Source organism: Natator depressus, chromosome 20 (genome assembly GCF_965152275.1).
Source record: "Natator depressus isolate rNatDep1 chromosome 20, rNatDep2.hap1, whole genome shotgun sequence".
In the NCBI taxonomy this organism is placed as follows: domain Eukaryota; kingdom Metazoa; phylum Chordata; order Testudines; family Cheloniidae; genus Natator; species Natator depressus.
This window is the reverse complement of record NC_134253.1, coordinates 6,859,285-6,880,627: the sequence shown is the minus strand read 5'-3', so window position 1 is coordinate 6,880,627 and position 21,343 is coordinate 6,859,285. Positions and strand designations below refer to the sequence as shown.

Here is a 21,343-nt window from a genome sequence, read left to right as displayed (position 1 = left end):
GCCAAGAGGGAAGAGTGCTCCCTACTGGAGAACCAGGGCCACCATTCCTGCTGCTCCAGAGCATTCTTGGCAACTCTCCCACGTATGGTCTGCCTGGGCTGGAGCCTGCACAGCTTAGGCCAGTGGTTCTCAATCTGTGGTCCGCAGACCCCTGGGGTCCACACACTATGCCTAAAGGGTCCACAAAGGACAGGTTAAAAACAGATTGAATAGAATCAGACAGATTTCCCAAGGAGTCCGCACCTCCATTCAAAATTTCCAGAGGAATCCGCAAATGAAGAAAGGTTGAGACCCACTGGACTAGATGATCTGACAGGCTCACACTGTGTCCAGGCCACCTGTCCTGGTTTTCCCAGGACCATGCCGGGAAATCAGTTGGACAGAGTGCTCCATTACACACAGCCAGCTGGCCAGGTCATGGGCTCAGGATCATCCCAGCTCTCCTGGATTTCGAACCTCAGAGGTGCCCATCCTAGCTCAAGCTTGCTTGCAGGGAGGGGGAAACGTGGCTGCAGCTGAGTCTGGGCTCGGGGCCCCGGTGCATGGGGGCACTCACCGGACGTTCTTCAGCATGTACAGCACCTCGGACGGCAAGTGGGAGTTGGCCACGTCAAACTCAGTCAGATCCGCTTCCAGCACTGAAGGCGGCGGCTCCTTCAGCTGCAGGATGGGCAGCTCCTTCTTGATGCGCAGGATCCTGGGCACAGGGACAGACAGGAGAGGGGCTAGATGGGGCCAACCAGAGAGTTGCCTGCAGGGGCAGATTCCCCCACACACACCCAGGGCAGGAAAGAATCTGCATCATGCATCAAGGAGGCAGGACTTGTTCCTCAGCCATGGCACACATTCATGTGAGGGGCCTGAGGCCCAAGGGCCCCACCCAGGGAGCTCAGCAGCATCGTGCCACAGGCTGGTCTGGTGCCAGTCAACTGCTCTGGGGGTGGGTTCTCAAGGCTGGTGACCAGGCTGGGGTGCAGCTGCTTTGCAGAGCAAGGAGAGGTCAGAGTTAGTGCTAATGGCTGGGGGGGTGGGGAGGAGACATACGACCCACTCCCGCAGCAGGGCTGGGACCATGGGTGCCTCCACTACCCCTCCTGGCAGGGCTGGGCCAGCCCCAGTTGTCTCACACCATGGAGGGCGAGCAAACCCACTTACTTTTTGGCAATGTTCAACATCTTGAGCTTCTTCTTCATGCGGGGCCGGGAGGTGCTGGAGATGGTTGTGTCCACAAGGGAGGAGGTGGACTGGGACACCTGTAGAGACAGCCCAGGTAAGCCACCAGCCACTCCCACAAACAGCACCCGCTGGAGCCAGCGGTCTGGGCGAGGAGATTCGGCACTCAGCCAGCCACATGCTGCCAGCGAGTCAGGCAGGAGACACAGTAGGGGAGTCCTCAGGGAACTGGCCTTCTCCTGCAGGTCACCCCGCCCCAGTGCCAGCCCTCCCAGCTCCTGGTGCTTGGTTCCCTGCCACCCTGAATCCTGAGAGGCAGTCAGATGATGGGCCTGGGACAGAGGCCTTGGGAAAGCCCAGCGCCCTGCTGCCTCGCCCCGACCCGCTCAGCAAGCAGCTCAGTGGGGGGCTGCTGGACAGGACTCCCTGTGGTGGGGATGGTGTCCTGCTCACATATCTGGGATTAGTGATCCCACAGGACCCTCCCCAGGCCCAGGCTCTGGCAGAGCTATCTGCTGCTGTGCCCCAGTTCCTGGCAACATGACCCAGCTGGGCTGCAGCATGCCCCCAGCAGGAGCCCATCTCCCGCCACTGCTCCCAGCTGGTGTTCACTCCCCACCCCCAGCTCTGTTCCAGCTCACCCTCACTGCTTCCTGCAGAGACAACCAGCACCAGAAGACTTGCCCCTGCATCCCAAACTGATCCATGAACACCCCCCGCTCCACATCTCGGCCAGTGCTGCCCCACCTTTGCCCTCAGGCAGGGCCAAGTGGGTGTGGGGAGCAGGGAGAAGAGGGGCTGGCAGAGGCTGGGGATGTTAGTGCTTTGAAAACACTCTCCGCACCTTTGGAGCATGGGCCTGGATAGGTCCCTGTCACCAGCCAGACTGTCCCCTCGGGGCAGGTTCCTGGGGGCCTCGCATGGTGAGCCTGTCCCTCCCTCCAGGCAGGGCCCAGCTCCTGGCTGCCTGGGCAGACAGCCAATGCCCTGCCCTGTCTGCTAACCCCACTGCTGTTACTTAGTGTGACAAAGCTCTGGAAGGTGTTCATGAGCTGTCTGCACCATTCTGCACCGAGCACCCTGGCACCACTACCCGCTGGGGGAAAGAATTCATTCTCTCCCTAGGCTATGGGAGAGCTGGCCAGGGATCTGAGACAGAGTTGCTAGGACTTTCTGGGCTGGAATCAACATATCTGAGCAGCAGACCCTCAGTGCCCGGAGACAGACACCTGGTTCAGAGGCAAGGTGAGCACAGCATGGCTGGGTCCGGAGAACAAAACCAGGTGGCTGGGGGGAGAGCTGAGCTGGGGGGAGAGCCTATGTCTACACTGCAAGAAAAGACCTATGGCCCAATCCCAGCTGACCCAGGTCAGCTGACTGAAGCTGCGGCACTAAAAATTGCAGTGTAGATGTTTCGGGCTGGAGTCTATGCTCTGGGGCCCTCCCCACTCGTGGGGTTTCAGAGCCCAGGCTCCAGCGTTGGCCCAAATGCCAACACTGTGATTTTTAGCCCTGTGAGCCCAAGTCAATTGGCCCGGGCCCAGCCTCGCAGTGGTGGGTTTTTCATTGCAGTGTAGACGTGTCCCCAGACACACAGCGCTGACCTGAGGCAGACAAAGGGACAGGGAAAGGAATGGTTCCTACCACAACTTTCACTGCCAGCACCCACTGACTCCCCAGCCTGGCCAGCGCATGGTGCTCTGCCCCAGCCCCACACCTTGCGCATGATCTTGCGTCCGTAGAACAGCACTTTGTCCCGCTTGCGGAATCGATACTTGGGCGTCTCCTGAGCCTGAACCTCTGAGAGAGAGGGAGACATGAAAGGTTACCAGTGCAGGAAACCCAGGGCCCCACCCCAGCAAGGGTTGGAGCCTGCCCCCTTCCCCACCAATCTGACTCCCTGCTTGCACTCCCCATTGGAACCCACCTCCCAGCCCAGGGAAGGGTGCAGAGGCCTTGGGGGTACAGATGGCAGAGTCCTGCCTGACCTACCCCTCCCCACTCCAGCCCCAGGAAGCTGGGCTGCCCGCAAAGAACCCCAAGAGCTTTATGCCCTTCCCAACCAGTCCCTGGATACCGCTCACAATCCCTTTGTATGTTGGGAAACTGAAGCACAAGACCGTGAAGGGACTTGCCCAGGCAGTGAGTCAGTAGGAGAGAACCCAGGAGTCCTGGTTGCCAGCCCCCTGCTCTAGCTATTATGGTTTCACTGCCCATACAGGCATGCAGACACTAAGCCCAAGATGGCCTGATGGGCAGCAGCGTGCCAGAGCCATGGCTGCGAAAGGGATCAGATTTGCTCCCTGCAGGGATGGGCACTTACTCTTGTGGCGCAGCCTACGGACCAGCACCAGGATCAAGGTGGCGATGAGCAACATGGAAATACCAACGCCAATCATGACACCCAGCACCTATGGGAAGAGGCATGTTCCAGACCAGGCTTCCAGACAGGCCACAGGTGGGTCCAAGGAAGCACCAGCCATGCTCTGGGGGCCTGAACAGGGTAGGCAAGAGTCGCCCTCATCCTCTGGAGCACTTTTGTGGACGTGGAAATTCAGGCAATATTTTTATGCGCAGTGTGTGCCTCAGTTTCCCTGTGGGCTTTGTCCTGCTATGCAGCGAGTGGGAAAGAGAAGGCACAAAGTGTCTGACTCAAGAAGCCACCTGCCTGGAGACCAGCATTCACATGAACTGAACCGATCCCACTGTCAGGGAGCCACAGGATCAGTGCTAGGCCCCCAGCTTTGGACCACTCTCTTGGAGGAACCCTTTCGATATGGAGACCCCCAGGGGAGATGGGGGGGACGTGCAGTCATGTGCTCCCCCCCTCCCCGATTTCTACCAGGGTTCACACCAGAACCTTTAATTTGTGCCCCGGCACGAGCTACAGAAAGGCATAGCCTCTGCCCGGCAGAAATCCGGGAGGGCTCAGGGCAGCGGGGATGGTCTCCGAGGCTGGCTCCTGGGGCGTGTCTCCCTCAAGCAGCTTGCCCTGCTCCAGCAGTGTGGCCCTGAGGGCTCCAAGCGCATCGCAAGCCACAGCGCCCCGCTGGGAGCGAAGTGGGGATCCCCCATCAGAGAGAGGGGGAAGCCTTGGCATTTAACCTCCTGCAGCTGTGTGGGCACGTGTGTGCGCCGGGGCTGCACCAACACCAGTGTCCAACCTCACAGAGTCCATCCCGGAGCCAGGAATAGAGCATGGGGAGCTGGATCCCGCGGCCAGAGGCCAGGCAGGACCAGGAGCCTGCGGCCAAAGGTGGGGCTGGCAGAGGAGGGTGGGCGGGGGGCGGGCAGGAGCTGGTTCTGAGCTGGGAAGTGGCCCTGCATGGCACTGAAGAAGGCACAGTGAGTGACTAGGAGGCCGTGCTGCAGCCCACAGGGCGTATGGCATGATACCCCCACGTGTCACCTCGGCTGCCAAGGTTCCTCCAGGGCAGGCCACGGAGCCTCACCGCCTCCTGAGGCCGAACTGCTGCGGTGCCGGCAGCACTCCGGCTTCACCCCCTGAGCTCTGCTCAGCGAGTCCAACGGAGAGATTCCTGGCAGAGTCCACTCCGCAGGGACCAATGACCAGAGACACTCACCCAGGCGGGTTGATTCGGCAGCTGGAACCCAGCATGGGAAGTGCTCGGGTCACCATAAGCCTTAAAGCACAGGCAGTTCCTGCCAGCCCAGAGCAATGCCATGCCAGCTGTCTCTGACTCCCTTCCTTGGGCCAAGCAGTGAGAGCTCGCAGCCTCTTCCAGAGAGCACTCTTTTCCCCCCACCTCCCGCCACCCAGTCCTTTGGTCTCAAGCCAGGGTCTCTGCTCAGTTTCCCTGCTCAGAGGCGGTGGGGCACTGGTTGCCAGTTGTCCATGTCCTGGTGACCGGGGTTTTCCACTGATATGGGTCGGCCTCAGCCAGTCCTGTCTAATGACCACTTCAGTCTGCTCAGACAGTGAGGACACAAACACACCCCTCCCGCTCATGTCTCTCAGTCTGCCCTGAGAGCAAACAAGCCTTTTCCCCCACTGGGTAGCCATGCAAAATATAGGGGAAACTGAGGCAAGCGGGATTCAAAAATATTACCAAAAATTCCCATTTTGTCACACCTGCCCCTGTGGTGGAGGATCCCAAAGAGACAACAGAGCCCCAAGGACTGGGCCGTTCACAGTTAAGCCGAGGCAGGCTGGGTGTGGGCATGCAGCCTGGCTGGAGACCAAGGGAGGGCAGGGGAACAGATGGCTGCAGGGTGCTTCTGGGAGCAGAGACTCCAAATGGGGAGAACACAAGGATGGAGCTCAAAGGATCAGGACATGGCACAGCCCTGGCTCCCACCAAGACAAACTGTCCCATGCTCACCTGTCTCATGCTAACCTAAGGGTCCCCAACACCCTATTGCAGGGGATTAGTAACTACCCCCGCTCTGGAAAGGCCGCACAGTGTCACTGCAGGTACTAGCTTATGCAGCAATCCCTGACAGGGAAAATGTCCCCAAACATGAGCTCACTGTGAGCAGCAGGGGACGCTGGAGCCCAGAGGCCCAGACTCAGAGGTGCTGAGGCTGTGTGGCTTGCCCTGCGGAGACAGTGTGACCCCTGGGATCTGATGCATTACGGGGCTCACCCCAGGATGCTCTGCAAAGGGCACGGTACAGACCCCAGACCATGTGAATCAGTAACAACCGGTCCCAGCACATAGTGCAGCACCACAAGCCAAGCACCTGACCTGCACAGGCTGCGACCGCATGGGCCACACCACAGGGAGGGAGGCTGCCCTGCAGGGTGCCCGGGCTGTACAGTAGCTCGGTTGGCTGCTCCATCAGCAAGGCTGCCCCTGGCCAGGTCTTGGGAAGAGTAGGGAGAACCCCTCCCAGCCTGCCCTTCGGCTAGTAACTACTCCCGCCTGCCACACACTCCACCCCTGCTGTCAGAGGGACTAATGTGGGCTGGGCAGGGCAGCCACACACAGCACTAGAGGAACTGGAAGCCAGCAGGCTCCCCACAGCTCAAACCAGGGGGAAATTCTTTCCCAGCCCCTCCCCCAGTCCAAGGACAGTGTCTGACCCCATCAACCCCTCCACCCACCAGCCAAGACCTGCCCAGGGATGGCTGAGCCCCAAAGGTGCCAGCGCATTCCTGGGCAAGTACCAGAGCCTCCCATCCCACCAGGAGCTGTGCTGCCTTGGGCTGGGGACCATGGGCTATGGCAGCGGGCCAGCACTTCCACTGTCCACGGGAGGGACCACTACACTGCTCCATATCCCCCAGGAACACAACCCCTCCAGGAGACACCACACCTGGCCCCAACTCCCAGGCATAAGCCCCCCAGCTCCCCTCCTCACCATGCTGGTCTGGAGCTGATCTTCCACAAAGAGCTTAAGGTTGGGCAGCATGGCTGTGAGCGCTGCATCCTGTGTGGAGAGAGATGCAGACAGAGCCTCAGCGCCAGGAGGCAGGCTGATGCTGCCATCAAAGCCCATGGGCCCAGCCATATGGCTGCTCCACCCAACATCTGGGCATAAGGGTCTGTCTATAGCACCTTCCATCCCAACACGCTTTGCTGAGTGTGCAGGGACCACTGGCCCACCACTGAAATGCAGCCACCACTGGAGTGAGGCTGACAGCTGTTCAAGGGGCACATAACAGTGCAGAAGTAGAAAGGACATTGAAGTGGAGGGCAAGACTCCAGCAATCCTGGGACACTGTGTCCTGGGCAGGCCCCAGCAGGCCACACCTACCCAGACACATCCCAGAGGGCCGCTGGGCTCTGGAGAGGTTTCTGCCAAACCCAGGACCACATCTGGGAAGAAGGTTCCCATGGGAGATGGGGGATCCTTGGAGCTGGAACGTGACCTGGATGCTGGATTTAACATTCCCAAGTCAGAGGGGAGGGGCACCCTGCTGGGGCAAGTGGGCGTCCTGAGGAGGACTCTGACTGGGATGCCGGCCAAGGTGCCCTGCACTAGGAAAGTGTCGCCAGCCCCCAGGAAATGGTGCTGGTGGGGAGGGTCTCTTCAGGTCCTTGTCCAGCCAGTGGACAGCACCAGAAGGGGGAGCTCTCTGAACGTGGGTGGCCCGGGTAGCACGATGGGTTGAGAGGCTGGGAACTCGCTCGCTCCAGTGACTGCCAGACTACCGAGGACAAACTGCCAGGGGCCCCAGCAAGGAACCAGACAGCACCTACCTCCTGCTCATCCTGGGGCTCAGACTCACTCTGCCCCATTTCTGCTGCCGGCCCTGGTCCCAGGCCCGTCCCAGCAAGGTGCCTGAGAACAAGCAGAGACGTTTATGCTGTGCCCATGCACAGCTCCCATGACCCCCCAGAACCACAGACCTCCTTACTCACCCTCCCAATAGTTTCCCTCCCTCACAGAGGGCCCCATTCCCCCCACCCCACCTCCCCAAGACAGCACCCTCCCAGACAGCCTGTTACCTCCTGCTGGTTCCTGGCTGGGAGCACAGGTCACAGGGCAACATGGGGCTGGCCCTTCCCTCACTGATCCTCACCCTACTGCCCTTGACCTGAACTGCAGACACCTGGGGAGCAGCTGGTCCTGTGGGGCTCCCCACCAGTGCTAGTCCCACTGTTTGGAGCAGGAGTGTTGCTGCTTGACATCTGCCAAGGAGAAAGGTCCCAGGCAGAGTCCAGACCCTGCCCACTCACCTCCTGAGCCAGGGGTGTCCCTGCCCCATTCCAGGGCAGATGGGCCCTCTGTACCTGCCCTCCAAGTCACCACCTTGTCTATCACCAGACACAGACCGGAGATGCTTTGCCCAAGAACACAGGCACCATGACTCAGACCCCAAGCCCCTGCCAGCCGTGCAGAGTGTGGGGTGTGGAGGAGAGAGTCCCAGTTCGCACTGTGGAAGTGGGCAATTTCCAGCTCAGGACAGGGCTGGGCACTGGGGGTCAGGCCTGTACTGAGACACAAGGGCTGCCTCCCAGCATGGGCAGACGGGTACACAGGAGTTAGCCTGCTTCCAATAGCAGCACGGCCACGGCAGCCGGTTGACTCCCCCCTGAGTATGTTCCCTGGGGGTGAGCGGGATTGTACTCTGGCGGCCACCCGCACACTGGGGCCACACTGCTATTGTTCGCGCGCCAGCTTGCGTAAAACTGTGCCTCTCTCCACCTGGCTAGGGAGCAACCTCCTAGCTGCTGTGTAGATAGACCGGGGTGACCAGCCTGAGACGGAGCCAGAATTTACCAATGTGCCTTGCCAAAGAGCCACAGTAACACGTCAGCAGCCCCGCGTCAGCTCCCCCCCCCGCCCCCAGTGTCTCCCAGCCGCCAGCTGCACCGCCGATCAGCGCCTAACTTTCCATCCCTGTGCCTCCCGCCCGCCACGATCCGCTGTTCTGTGGTGTGCAGAAGGCTCGCGGGGGAGGGGGGAGCAAGGGCGCGGCAGACTCCAGGGAAGGGGCGGGGGCCTTGGGGGAAGGAGTGGGGCTGGGGGCTGGGACAGAGCCCAGAGTTGAACAGTGAGCACCCTGTAGCACACTGGAAAGTTGGCGCCCTGGAGTTGGTGTCTATGCAACGAGCCGCATATTAACCTCTGACGAGCCGCATGTGGCTCCGGAGCCACAGGGTGGCCACCCCGAGATAGACCGTAGGCAGGGAGAGGCCAATTAAGGCCACCCAGGCCGTGTGTTGCCTGGGGCAGATGAGGAAGGATGTCCAAGAGGGGTGCCAGCCCCAACAGAGGAGGGAGTGATAAGACAGACTCACTCATTCCCTCCAACAGGGACAACCCCCCCGCAACCCCCCCAATCCCTTGTTAGTAACGTTCTCCCCCATGCTGTGTTGGGTTCCATCAGAGCAGCACTAGCCAGTGCTGCCCCTGCAACCTCTCCTGCCAATGCTGCCCTACCCCAGCACCCCGTGCAGGCACAGACCCTGGGCTGAAATGGCTCCAGCAGGACATTCTCGCTGCACACCAGGACCTCACCAGGAACTTGCTTGCTGCAGCTTGGACACACGGGCAGGGCAGGCAAAGTGGCAATACACAGGGGCAGCTTAACCTTCGCCAGCCAAGGCCGAGCTCTGTGGTCTCAGGGGAAGGGGATGCCAACAGAGCCCTGGCCGGCCAGGGAACACATGGGAGAGTCTGTTGGAGGGCCAGGGCCAACACCAGTCCCCTAGGGAGGGCCGTTCACCCAAGAATAACCTGGCTCCAATGCTGGATGCGTGTGCTCAGGCCAGCTATTATTCAGGGTGAGAAAGGAGCTTGGACTCAGGCCCACTGGGGAAATCCATTTTCCCCGTCCCAGGGATTGACACAGCAGAGGCAAGAAAGCATCAGGATAGTGCCCAACAATGTGTCTGGCAGCCAGGGCTGAGGAGCAGGGGCTGGCTGGTGTGCAAGCTTTGGGAGGAGGAGCCCAGGCATGTCATGTTTTCAACCTGGGTAACTGAAGTTGTGGGAACTGACTCCTGTGAACCCCTCACCCCCTTCCACTCGCAGGAGATTGTGCAAGTAAGTTCAGCCCCAAGGCACTTCCTCTAGGGCTCGAGGAGGGGAAATATGAGCAGAGCCACAGCCACAGGGCCAGCCAGCCAGCCCCAGGTTGGGGATCTGGGCTGCAAGGCCAGGGCACTGTGCAGAGTGCAGACCCCTCAGCCATGGGTACAATACCTGTCTCCCTGTGCCCCAGGCTCTGTGATGGGATGCAGTGCCAACACCTTGGAAAGCTTCCCCTGTGAGCTGCTCCCAGGTTAGACCGGGCTGCACCCAGCCCATGCAGCAGAGCGGCGGTGACGTCACCGCGCTGTCATTCCCCGCTCCTGCTCCGCTCTCTGCCAGCCCCAGCATTTAACACAGAGCGCAGGAAGGAGGCCCCACACAGTGAGCTACCAGCTGGCCTCCTCCCTGTCCTGGCCTCCAGCGCTAGCGGACCCGCAAAGTGCAGCGGCTGCATGGGAGGGGGAAGGGTCAGCAGGAACCCGATAAAAGCAGCCCCCAGGTTCAACCGAGAGCTGCAGAGCCAGGACAGAACAGTGGGTGCCTGCAGAGACCCAACCCCCATTCCCTGCCCAGAGGGACTACAGCCCACGCACCCCCCTTGCCGTCAAACCACCCCACCCAAAGAGTCACTTCCTTTGTCCAACCCAGCAGTCCCAGGTCTCAGCAAGTTCGGATTCCTCCCCCCCCCCCGGCCCCCAACTACACACCCTCCCTGGGTCTGGGCTTCAGAATTGGGGAGCATTTCTCCAGGAATTGCACTCAGTTACCCCTTTGCCTCTGGGGCTTCCTCCAGCTTTCCACCCCCTCACCCCATAAGGCACTGCCTGTGGCCAGCCCACCCTTACCAGTCATGTGCTGGTAGCTCCTGCTGCAGGCATACCCTTCACCCCACGGCCCCAGGGTCTCACCCAGGAGTTGTGCTCCTTGGGTGGGGTCAGCTGTGGGCAAGGCAGAGAGCAACGCACTCCCAGAGCTGCAGACATGCCAGCATCTCTGCATCCCTCTTGCCATGTCAGGGCTCCCCATCCCCTGCGCAAGCTGGGCAATGCCCCTGTGCTGCGGGCCCTGCTCTGGGGGTCCCATCTCAGCCTGCCACCTCTGGCAGCTCCTGGACCCTGCACCTTTGCATCCTGGCCCCATTTCTCCCTCAGGCCTCTCCTCCACGGGCCACTCACTGTCCGGTTCATCCCCACCCTCATTTGTGGTTTGGTCCCAACGGTGGCCCAGGAAATGCCTCAATGATGGACATGCGGTGAGCCCTGCAGGTTCTATCAACCCAGCCCCCTTTCTGGGCAGCACATGGGCAGGGCTAACGCAGGGAGGTGGTGCATGGTACCAACCACAGCGTCTGCTCAATACCCTGCCCCAGTCCTGTGAGATCTGTGGACATGCCACCCCCTTTCAGCAATTCCCCCCCTCCCCCCCACAAGCTTCGCCACCAAGGTTACAGGTTCTGTTGGACTCTCATCAGTGAACGTCGCCATGTCAGATCCTATGGAGCACTGGGTAATGGGAATATCTCCAGAGCACGGATACAGCAACCCGGGTGCTACGTTCATTTAGCTCTGCCTGGACTTGGTTTAGGATGAGCGCTCGCAGCCAGCACGTCGCCAGCTCTGTCTGCCAAGGCCCCCACCGTCTAACTGACGCACAATGCTGGTGGGCTCCACCCCAGCCAGTGACAGAGCAAGCGCTTCCCACCGCACACAGTTTGCTTCCTGCAGGTCACCACAGGGAGAAGCTGGAGAATAGGCCCACCAATGGCTATTAGCCAAGATGGTCAGGGAGGCAACCCCTGGGTGTCCTAAGCCTCTAACTGCCAGAAGCTGGGCGTGGAGGACGGGATGGATCACGCGGTCATTGCTCTGTTCTGTTCCTTCCCTCTGAAGCATCTGGCACCAGCCATTGCCAGAAGGCAGGATACTGGGCTGGATGGACCATTGGGCTGACCGAGCGTGGCCGTTCCTATGTTCTTAAGATACAAAGGCTGACTTTAGAGAACTGGCCTGGAGAGCAGGCCCCCGCTGCCCCAGCGGCAGAGCCCTTGCCCCACGCGCAGAGTTCATTCTCCACATCACAGTGTAAAGACCCACCCTGTGGGACTCAAACAGCTGCACCGATTTGGCTCAAACATTAGAAGAAAACCACTCGCCACCTTCAGGCGAACGCCAGGTGGCAAAGCTCCAGGCCCAAGGTGACAGCATGAAGCAGAGTTCAAATCAGAGTCCTGGTGTTACCGTAACACTGGCATGGCAGTTGGTGGCAGGTTGCCAAAGCTCAGGCTCCAGGCCCCGCCCTGCCCTCACCCTGTAGCCCCCTTATCGGCCAGGAAGAGGCTACAGATAACGAGGGTGAGGGATCAATGAACAGCAGCCGTCCTCTATCTCACACAGGCTCACAGACGAGCCCGGGATGCTGTTAACAGCCACCCAAGGGACAAAGGGTGTTGGATCAATGGGACCCAGATTCCTGCCAGGGCAGCCATCTCCTCTCACCCCAAAGCTCTGGCACAGAAGGAAAGGCTGCCTGGGAGAGCCCCTTGGCAGGGAGATTTGCTCAGGACGCAAGGGTCCCTCTGCCGGCTCTCATGCAGGGTGCCCACTGAGGCATGGGGCAGAAGCTGTCAGATTAATCCAGCTCGATTGCCTTTGCACTGCAGCAACAGCCTCTGAAGACTGATCAGCAAGCGAGGCCACGCCCTGATAACAGGGCTGGACAGACAGATGCTGTGTGGAAAGGCCAAGCAAAATGCCCGTGGCCTTCCCCACCCCACCAGCCCAGCCTTCCCTGCCCAGCATCTGCCAAACCCAGCCTAGCCTTTGCCCCTCCTAGCCCACCGCCCATGCCCCCCCTTTCCCCAACCCCCCAACTTTTCCCACCCAGCACCTGCTTCCCCCAACCCAGCCTTCCCACAACCAACACCCCCTCAACTTCCTATCCGGTGCCTGCCACCCTCCTTCCAGCACCTGCTGCTGCCACCGCCCCACCCCCTTCCCCACAAGCCTTCCCTGCCACCCTCAGCCAGCCTTCCCTCCCCACCCCGATCAGTCAGTCTTCCGCACTTGCCACCTCACTCTCTCCAGCCTGCCCTGCCCCACCCAGCATCCCACCCCCCAACCCACCCTTTCCCACCCAGTGGCTCAGCTAAGCCTTGCAGCTCCCCTCATTAACAGTGGCAGCTACTTCAGAGGACATCTCTGTGCTGGTTGTTACTAGCGTACTTTGGAGCTCATAGGCACATAGAGCCCACCATCTATGCAGCGTTACCAGCTTCAGTGCTCACAAGTGAGGCCCCCAAAATCATAGGATTACAAAACTGATCAGTTTGGGTTCTTTATTCATCCCTCCATGGAGCCGCTGGACCGTGCTCCCCAGCCATGAGTGCTAGACACTGACTTCATTGGCTAAGCTAAAGCTGGAATTCTCACAAATTCACATGACTCCAGGAGCTGAGACTTTAACAAATCCACCAGTTCTCCTGAGAGTCAGTGACCTTGGCTGTGCTCAGGAGAGGCTCAGCTCTGTTCCCAGGTGCCCAGCTGTGCCCTGCTTGGGAGCACTCTGTCACAAGTGTGATATTGGGGAGAAAGGAGCACACAAGGGGCATGGCCCATGCCTGAGAGACAGTTGGACACATTTCCATGGGCAGCATCAGGTTTAAAACCTACCAGAGCGTAATAAAGTGGGAATTTTCTGTAATATTTTTAATTAATCCTATGCTTGCCTCAGTTTCCCTCTGTACTTCACACTGTTACCCAATGGGTTCAGAAGGGTTAAAATGCCCATGGGGCAAAGCAGGAGACTTGAGGTGCCTGGACTTTCAGAAAGCCTTTGGTGGGGGTCCTAAGCAAAGTAAGCAGTCACGGGATAAGAGGGAAAGTCCTCTCATGGATCAGTAACCTAAAAGACAAGAAACAAAGGATAGGAATAAATGGTCAATATTCAGAATGGAGAGAGGTAAATAGTGGTGTCCCCCAGGGATCTGTACTGGGGCTAGTGATGTTCAACATATTCATAAATGATCTGGAAAAGGGGGTAAATGGTGATGTGGCAAAATGTGCAAATGACAGAAACTTAGTCAAGACAGATAAGTCGAAAGCAGACCGTGAAGAATTACAAAGGAATCTCAGACAACTGGGTGACTGGGCAACAAAATGGCAGATGAAATTCCATGTTGGTAAGTGCAAAGTAATGCTCATTGGAAAACATAATCCCAACGATACATATAAAATGAGGGGGGTTTATCATATCAATGATGAGCTGTTACTACTCAAGAAAGATCCTGGGGTCACTGTGGATAGGTCTCTGAAAGCATCTGCTCAGTGTGCAGCAGCAGTCAAAAAAGGGAACAGAAAGTTAGCAACCATTAGGAAAGGGATAGATAATGAGACAGAAGATGCCATAATGTCTCTATATAAATCCATGGTTTGCCCACAAGTTGTATACTATGCACAGATGATTGACCCATCTCAAAAAAGGTATATTAGAGTTGGAAAGGGTACCGAGAAGGGCAAGAAAAATGATGAAGGGGGTAGAACAGCTTCCCGTAGGAGGGGAGATTAAAAAGACTGGGACTTTTCACAAGCTTGGAAAAATCGACAACGACGGGAGGTCTATAAAATCACGAGTGGTGTGAAAAGAATGAAGAAGGAAATGTTCGTTCTCTCTTCACGTCAGAAGAACCAGGGGGTCACCCAATGAAATTTATCGGCAGCGGGTTAAAACTACCTTAAGGAAGTACTTCTTCACACAGTGCACAGACAAGCTGTTGAACTCATTGGCAGGGGATGTTGTGAAGGCCAGAAATACAGCTGGGTTCAAAAAGAATGAGAGAAGTTCCTGGAGAACAGGTCCATCAATGACTATTAGCCAAGATGGTCAGAGATGCAACCCCATGCTCTGGGTGTCCCTAAACCACCGAATGCCAGAACATGGGACTGGATGATGGGGACGGATCACTCGAAATTGCCTTCTTCTGGTCATTCTCTCTGAAGCGTCTGGCACTGGCCACTATTGTAGGGGCACTGGCACCATTTTTATAGTGGAGGTGCTCAAAGCCACTGAACAAAACTAAATGCATTATATGAGGGAAACCACTTCAAGCAAGAGGGTTCTGCCACACCCCAAGCACTCCTAGTTCCAGCACCTCGGCACTGCTGGAAGACAGGATACGGGCTGGATGGACCTTTGGTCCGACCCTGTATGGCCGTTCTTAAGAGGTGTTGGGTCACGCTGTCTGAAGTTGAATGAATGGGTCATTAAGGACTGGTTGAAACTGACCCAGGTCAGTGGAGGATCTGAAAAGACAAGGGGAGCCCCAAAAGCCAGGGCAGTCACACCTAGCAACCGAGGAGGAGATTTCCCCCACCTCTCTGCAGGGAAGCAGAGCACAGGGCCCCCAGCCAGCAGTTTTATAGCCCCTCAGCCCAAGTCAGCTGACCCAGGCCAGCTGTGGGTTTCACTGCAGTATAGACATAGCCCCCCCCCCCCACCCACTCTCCCGCCCGCTCCCAGAGCTCAGTGCAGAGTCTAACAAGTGCAGAACACCCAGTCTCCTGCCCCTGCTGCTGTCTAGGACCACAGGAACTGCCAGGTGGAATCAAAGCCAGGGTTCCTCTTGCCCAGCAGCTGGTGCGAGCCCCACACTGATGGCATCTCTTCAATCATGGCCTGGCCTGGAGCTGCAGGGTCCAGGTCTTTGTTCACATTAGGGGCTGTGTCCACACACAACACATTAGCTGAGAAGGGCAATGCGAAAAAGAGACTCCAAGTGGGGAGCAGCGACCTGTGAGGAGAACTGCTCAGGGAGTGACCTCACCCCTGCACAGGATGGCAATGCCCGGTGGGAGGCAGTGAGGTGTCAGCTTGCTCCTGTGCACAAGGTTTGTGCCTTCGGCTGCAAGCTAGATGCAAAGGAGGATGCTCCAGAAGGCCAACAACCTTAGTGAGAGCTGGTGCCAGGCAAAGGAGGGAACTCAACACCCCAATGAAGCAGCCCCCATGCTGGGCAGATCAGCCATAAGACAACTGTGAGATGGACGCTGACTGCACCCCCAGAGGGGCTGACAGCATTGCATGCCGCTCTTCAGACAGAAGGGGGAGTTGGCCACAGACAGGCTTCTGAAGGCACGAAATCTGCCACTCTCCTTAGCTGGAGTTGGGGGCCCAGGCTGGCATTCCCAGAAGCACTGGTATCCAGCTTGGCATTCATTCTGCCATTTTCTCTTTTCAATTCGTTGCCAAGTACACTTTGCCCTGGTGACTGGCACGAGCAGAATGGGCACTGCCAGATGCTCCCCATTAGGAACCAGCATCTGACCTTACAGCAGGAGCAGGAAATGCAGCTGCAGCAGGGTCTAAAGGCAGGGCTCCTGCTGAGAGCTGCCGCAGGGCGTCTGGCATGGGAAGTGCCAGGCATGTCTCTCGCATAGCAAAGGAGGCAGCGTGTCCACACCAGCTGTGAGCAGCAGCCCGAATACCCAGGCTATGCTCTCACCTGGCTGTCAGTGCATCCGCATTGCTGCACATGCACTAGGACACAGGGGGCCTGGCACAGCCACGCTGGGCTCCTCACACACAGCCGCCCCTAGGTTAGCTCCGCGGGCTGCACGAGTGCCCGTTCCCTAGCACGTTTCCTGGCCCTGGACCCACAGCAGAGCTAGGCAGCAGCACTCTTGTGACGCTGGCACTCAGGCAGCTCGCCAGTATGGTGGGCACCTGTTATTAATACTTGGCCTTTCATCAGAGACGCCAAGCCCACCACAAACCAGCTACTCAGCCCCAGTGCCCCTCCTGGGGGGATGACTGGCCCCATGTGACAGAGGGGAGCAACTCAGCTGAGGTCGCCCGGGAGTCAGTTGGTGCTGCAGAGCCTGTCTCCTGGGCACTGTCAGCTTAGATGAGGGTTTTCATGGCATCACACACCCGTCGCTCGCCCAGCCCTTGCAGAGTGCAGAACTGGCTGCAGCTCTGCCAGACCTGGCCCAAAGCAACACGCTCAAGGGGGAGAGTTAGCAGTGGACACAGGTGAGCAGCCCCTTGACTCTCACCTCTCAGGCTCTGGCCTTCAATCCCCTTCTGCCCCACCATTACTCAGGGTAACTGCTGCACCTCCTAGGCTCAGGGAATCCTGGCCTTTCATGCACACTGCCCCTACAAAGGCAGGTGAACAGCCAGGCCTTCATTGGAACCATGTAGGTCAAACCAGATGAGACACCGGGGCATGCGGAGCACGATCGCCTGGTGGGCAGGGGGCCAGGACTCCAGGTTTTCATGCTCAGCTCTGCCACCAACTCCCTCTGTGACTCTGGGAGAGTCATTTGTGAAACTGAGGCACAGAGAGGCCAATCTACAAAACACACCTAATACAAATCCAGGGAAGCGTGCTTAAAGGGTCAGCTCCTGGGAAGGAGAGGGGAGAGCTGCATTGAGAGGGCCGGGGGTTGTCGTTCTCTGTAGCAGAATCACTGGGCACAGCAGGGGCTTGGTGCTCTCCTAGGCCTACAGGACTCAGACCGGGGGTCATGCTGGCATGTTTGAGAGCTGACGATGATCAGTAGCCACATGGCTCAGAGAAGCACAGAGATCTCATGGACCAGTTTCCAACTGGCCAGGCCACTCCTTCACTCTCAGAGCACTAGCCAGGCCCACTGTGTCACTAAGGGCTAGAAGGGCAGCACCAATGTCAGCTGCCTGCAAGCTCATAGAGCCAGTGTCCAGCTACAGGCCCAGGGGGCGCTTTGGAGAGTAACAGCCTCACGGATCAACACAGCTCATCCCTCCCAGACCCGGTGGGGCTGATGATGAGTCACCCCCATGTTCACTCAAGGATGGATCCCCTCACCCTCTACATGTACCAGCTGGCTCCTCCTGGGATGAGAGGGCTGTCAATCACACTGCCCTGTGACAGTGAGCACTGGTGCAAGGATGAGGGAACAGAAGTGCTCACCCCCGGAAATCAACTCTCTGGCCTGTGCCCAGCTTAGCAGGGCCCCTATCCTGCTGCCAGAACTCAACAGGAGGCAGATGATGAGTTACTCGCTGTTGAGAGTGGGTCACGGAGCCTAGGAAAGAATCCTTGCAGAGGGGGACTTATCAGTGCCCTGGAGCTGTTTGACACTCATACTGAGCTGGGCCTGCAGGCCCCAAGGCGGGGCTTGGAGAGCGTTCTGCTACATGGCTAATAAGAGCAGCAGCCCAGGGAAGATGGGTCATGAGGGAGAGAGAGAGATGGGTCCATCCCGCGTGGCAGTGCATGCTCTATACATGCCATGTGCTGAGCCAATGGCATCTGGGAGCCAGAGACCCCTGGACTCCTGCTGCTGTGCCAGTGCCAGGCAGGCGCAGTGCCAGCCACACCAAGTTCCACCATAGCCCAATTCCTGAGCTGCCCCACCCAGTGCCTCCCCCACCTACCCAGCGCCACCCGCTCCCCCAGCGCCTCTCTGAAGCACCTAGCACTCGTTCCCCCAGAACCAAGCAGAGCCCACCACCCCCTGTAAGTAGCCTCAGCAGCTACGCAGCAACAACTGGCGACCTATCCCCTCCTGGCTGCCCCCTAGTACTGCCCCAACAAAACTATTCATCACTACTGCCTGCTCCGAGCCAGCCACTGCCAATGTCCCAGGCCACTGCCCCAACAAACACTAGCTGCCAACCAACCCCATCAATGGGCCCACCACCAGACACCCAGCCTCACTGCGCCCAAACCAGCCAGTGACATCAGGAACACAAAACACCAGCTCTCCCAGTAAGCCACTGCCTCATTGCACAAGCAGGCACCCTGGCCTCCCACCCAGAGCCAGTGACCCAGCCCTATGGACCCAGACGAAACATCTGCTTATCACCCCCCACATGCACACACACTACTCAGCCCAATAAGCCCTCCAACCAGACACACTACTAGCCAGTCAGGTAGTAATACCTCCCACACTGGCCCCCAACAAACTAGTTACACCTACACCCTGCCAGTCACGCATTGCCTCCAACCCTTACTGCTAACCAGTACGACATCCTCCCCACACACCTACCCCCACCAACCCCCCACTATCTGCGACAACACCCCTAGGCAACAACATACTCCCACACACCATCCCTCTACCGCAAAACCTAGCACCACACCCCATGAACTGCCCTTCTCCCATGCCCAGATACTCACCCCACGCACTGCCCCCGCCAGTGCTGCCAACCACATACCTACCCCGCCCTGACCCCACCACAGCCCCTCCCCCCACACACCCACCCCGCCCTGACCCCACCACAGCCCCTCCCCCTGGACACCTACCCTATACACTGTCCACGCCTGCGCTGCCAGCCACATACCCACCCCACCCCGGCCCCACCACAGCCCCTCCCCACACACACACACCCCGCCCTGGCCCCCCCCACAGCCCCTCCGCTCACACACCCACCCTACGCACTGCGCCTGCCTGCGCTGCCAGCCACATACCCACCACAGCCCCTCCCCCCCCCACACACACACCCCGCCCCGGCCCCACCACAGCCCCTCCCCGCACACCCACACCTCGCCTTGGCCCCACCACAGGCCCTCCGGCATGGCCACTCACCGACCCCGCCCTGACCCCACCACAGCCCCTCCCCCCCCCCACACACACCCCGCCCTGACCCCACCACAGCCCCTCCCCCTGGACACCCACCCTACACACTGCCCACGCCTGCGCTGCCAGCCACATACCCACCCCGCCCTGGCCCCCCCACAGCCCCTCCCCCCACACACACACCCTATGCACTGCGCCTGCCTGCGCTGCCAGCCACATACCCCCCACAGCCCCTCCCTGCACACCCACACCCCGCCTTGGCCCCCCCCACGCCTCCTCCCCTCACACACCCACCCCGCCCTGGCCCCCCACACGCCCCCTCCCCTCACACACCCACCCCGCCCTGGCCCCCCACACGCCCCCTCCCCTCACACACCCACCCCGCCCTGGCCCCGCACACGCCCCCTCCCCTCACACACCCACCCCGCCCTGGCCCCCCACACGCCCCCTCCCCTCACACACCCACCCCGCCCTGGCCCCGCACACGCCCCCTCCCGCACGGCCACTCACCGACCCCGCACACTTCCCCCGTCCACACCGCCAGCCCCCCATGGTCCCTTTTCCCACCCCAGGGGTTGCCCCCTGCCCGCGCGTGCAGCCACCCCCCGAGGGCCCCAGGAGCAGCTCCCTCGGGATCGCGCACTCAGCCCCCGCCCCTACCTCCGCGGCCCCGCCGCAGCCTGCAGCCCGGTGCGACACCAAACGCTCCCCCGCCCCGCGCCCGCCTTCGGGGGCACGGAGCATGCGCGCCCGAACGGAGCATGCGCAGTACCCTTCCCTGGTGCCGGTGCCCTCTCTCTCTGCCCTCACTCCGCCCCGCGTTGCCGCCCTCTGGCGGATCAAGCTGCTGTGGGTAGCGGCGGGAGAGGGGCTACGTTACTGATACAGCCAGGAGGCTTAATGCTATGAAATATTGTACAGACACCCCCCCCCTCCCAGAGCCCACACCCCCTCCTGTACCCCAGCCCCCTGCCCCAGGTCAGAGCCTGCACCCCTCACCCAAACTCCCCCTAGCCGGCACCCAGCCGCTGTCCCAGTTCCTGCACCCCGGACGCAGCCACATTACCCTTTGGTGGGCCTGGTGCTGAACCTATTTGTGGGCCCCCATGGGGGCTAAGGGGACATGGGGCAGAGTCTTCAGAGCGAGGGGCTGGCCGGGAGCAATGGGAGGTGGGTCATGGCACGGCAGGGACGGCCCCCCTCCACCCAGCCCCGTACGAGGGCACTGTTTACAAAGCGGCAGCTGCCGGACGGACACTGGCCTGCTGGGCTCTGCACTGCCACCATGCTTCTTCCCCTTGTGGGTGGGCCCACGCCACACCATGCTACCCCCTGCCTAGCACGGCTCGGACCCCCTACGCACAGTGCCACACTGCCCAGAGACCCCCACAAATGCCTATGCCCAGTGCCTCCCACAGACCATGACGCCTAGCACACCTCCACCCGCCCAGAACCCCCTCACAGATCCTCTCACTGCCCAGTGCTCCCCTACCCAAACACCCCCCACAGCCCTCCCACAACTGCACAGTGCCATGCACCTTCCCGCCAAAGCCCCCCCCGATCCCCTCACTGCTCAGTGCCCCCCACAGCCCCACCGCCACAACTGCACAATGCCCCGCACAGACCCCCCCCCACTTTCCAGTGCCCTGACACACACAGATCTCCCCCACTTCACAGCCCAATACACACAGATCTCCCCACCCCCTCACTGCCCAGCAACCCCCCCCCCGGACCCTTTAGAGACCCTACTCTCCCATGCCCTGACCCCTGTCCACAATAGCTGGCCCTGATGGGAGGTGACTGTGTCTGTCAGGCTGAGCCGGCAGCGCATCCAGGGCTGGTCCTGGGGCAGGATAACTCCAGCCCCTTGGGAATGCTGCAATCAGCCAAGCTGGAGCAGGAGCAGAGCCTGCCTGGGCCAGGCTCCCTCAGGACCCACATGCCTGGCAGGACCCACCCGAGCTCCCCAGCACTGTCCCCTGTGACTGGCTGAGACTGGCCCGGTCTCTGCACCAGTCCCAGGTGGCTCTGCCCCCAGGGAGGCAGGTGGGACCCCACAGATCCCAGGCAGCGGAGACAGCTCAGAGCTGGAGCAGTGCTAAGAAGCATGGCAGATCCCAGGGACCTGACTCCGGAGATCCCACCTGGCCCAGCCACACCCATTG

General features: G+C 59.8%; 1 protein-coding gene across 6 annotated transcripts in view; it reads right to left on the bottom strand.

Moving 5' to 3' along the window:
• Positions 1–19,909, bottom strand: part of PNPLA6 (patatin like domain 6, lysophospholipase) — a 63,095-nt gene extending 43,186 nt beyond the window's left edge. For 5 of the 6 annotated variants that reach the window (XM_074935587.1, XM_074935590.1, XM_074935589.1 and 2 more), the window contains exons 1-7: positions 19,839–19,909; positions 7,341–7,422; positions 6,499–6,567; positions 3,497–3,584; positions 2,891–2,973; positions 1,156–1,253; positions 557–697 (exon numbers count right to left, since the gene is read on the bottom strand). In XM_074935587.1, the coding sequence (XP_074791688.1) occupies positions 557–697; positions 1,156–1,253; positions 2,891–2,973; positions 3,497–3,584; positions 6,499–6,567; positions 7,341–7,379 (518 nt within the window). In that variant the 5' untranslated portion in view covers positions 7,380–7,422; positions 19,839–19,909. Of the gene's footprint in view, positions 1–556; positions 698–1,155; positions 1,254–2,890; positions 2,974–3,496; positions 3,585–6,498; positions 6,568–7,340; positions 7,423–9,792; positions 9,808–19,838 lie in introns of those variants that run through there. The other variant, XM_074935588.1, reaches the window with a different exon arrangement.
• Between the last annotated feature and the right edge of the window lie 1,434 nt (positions 19,910–21,343).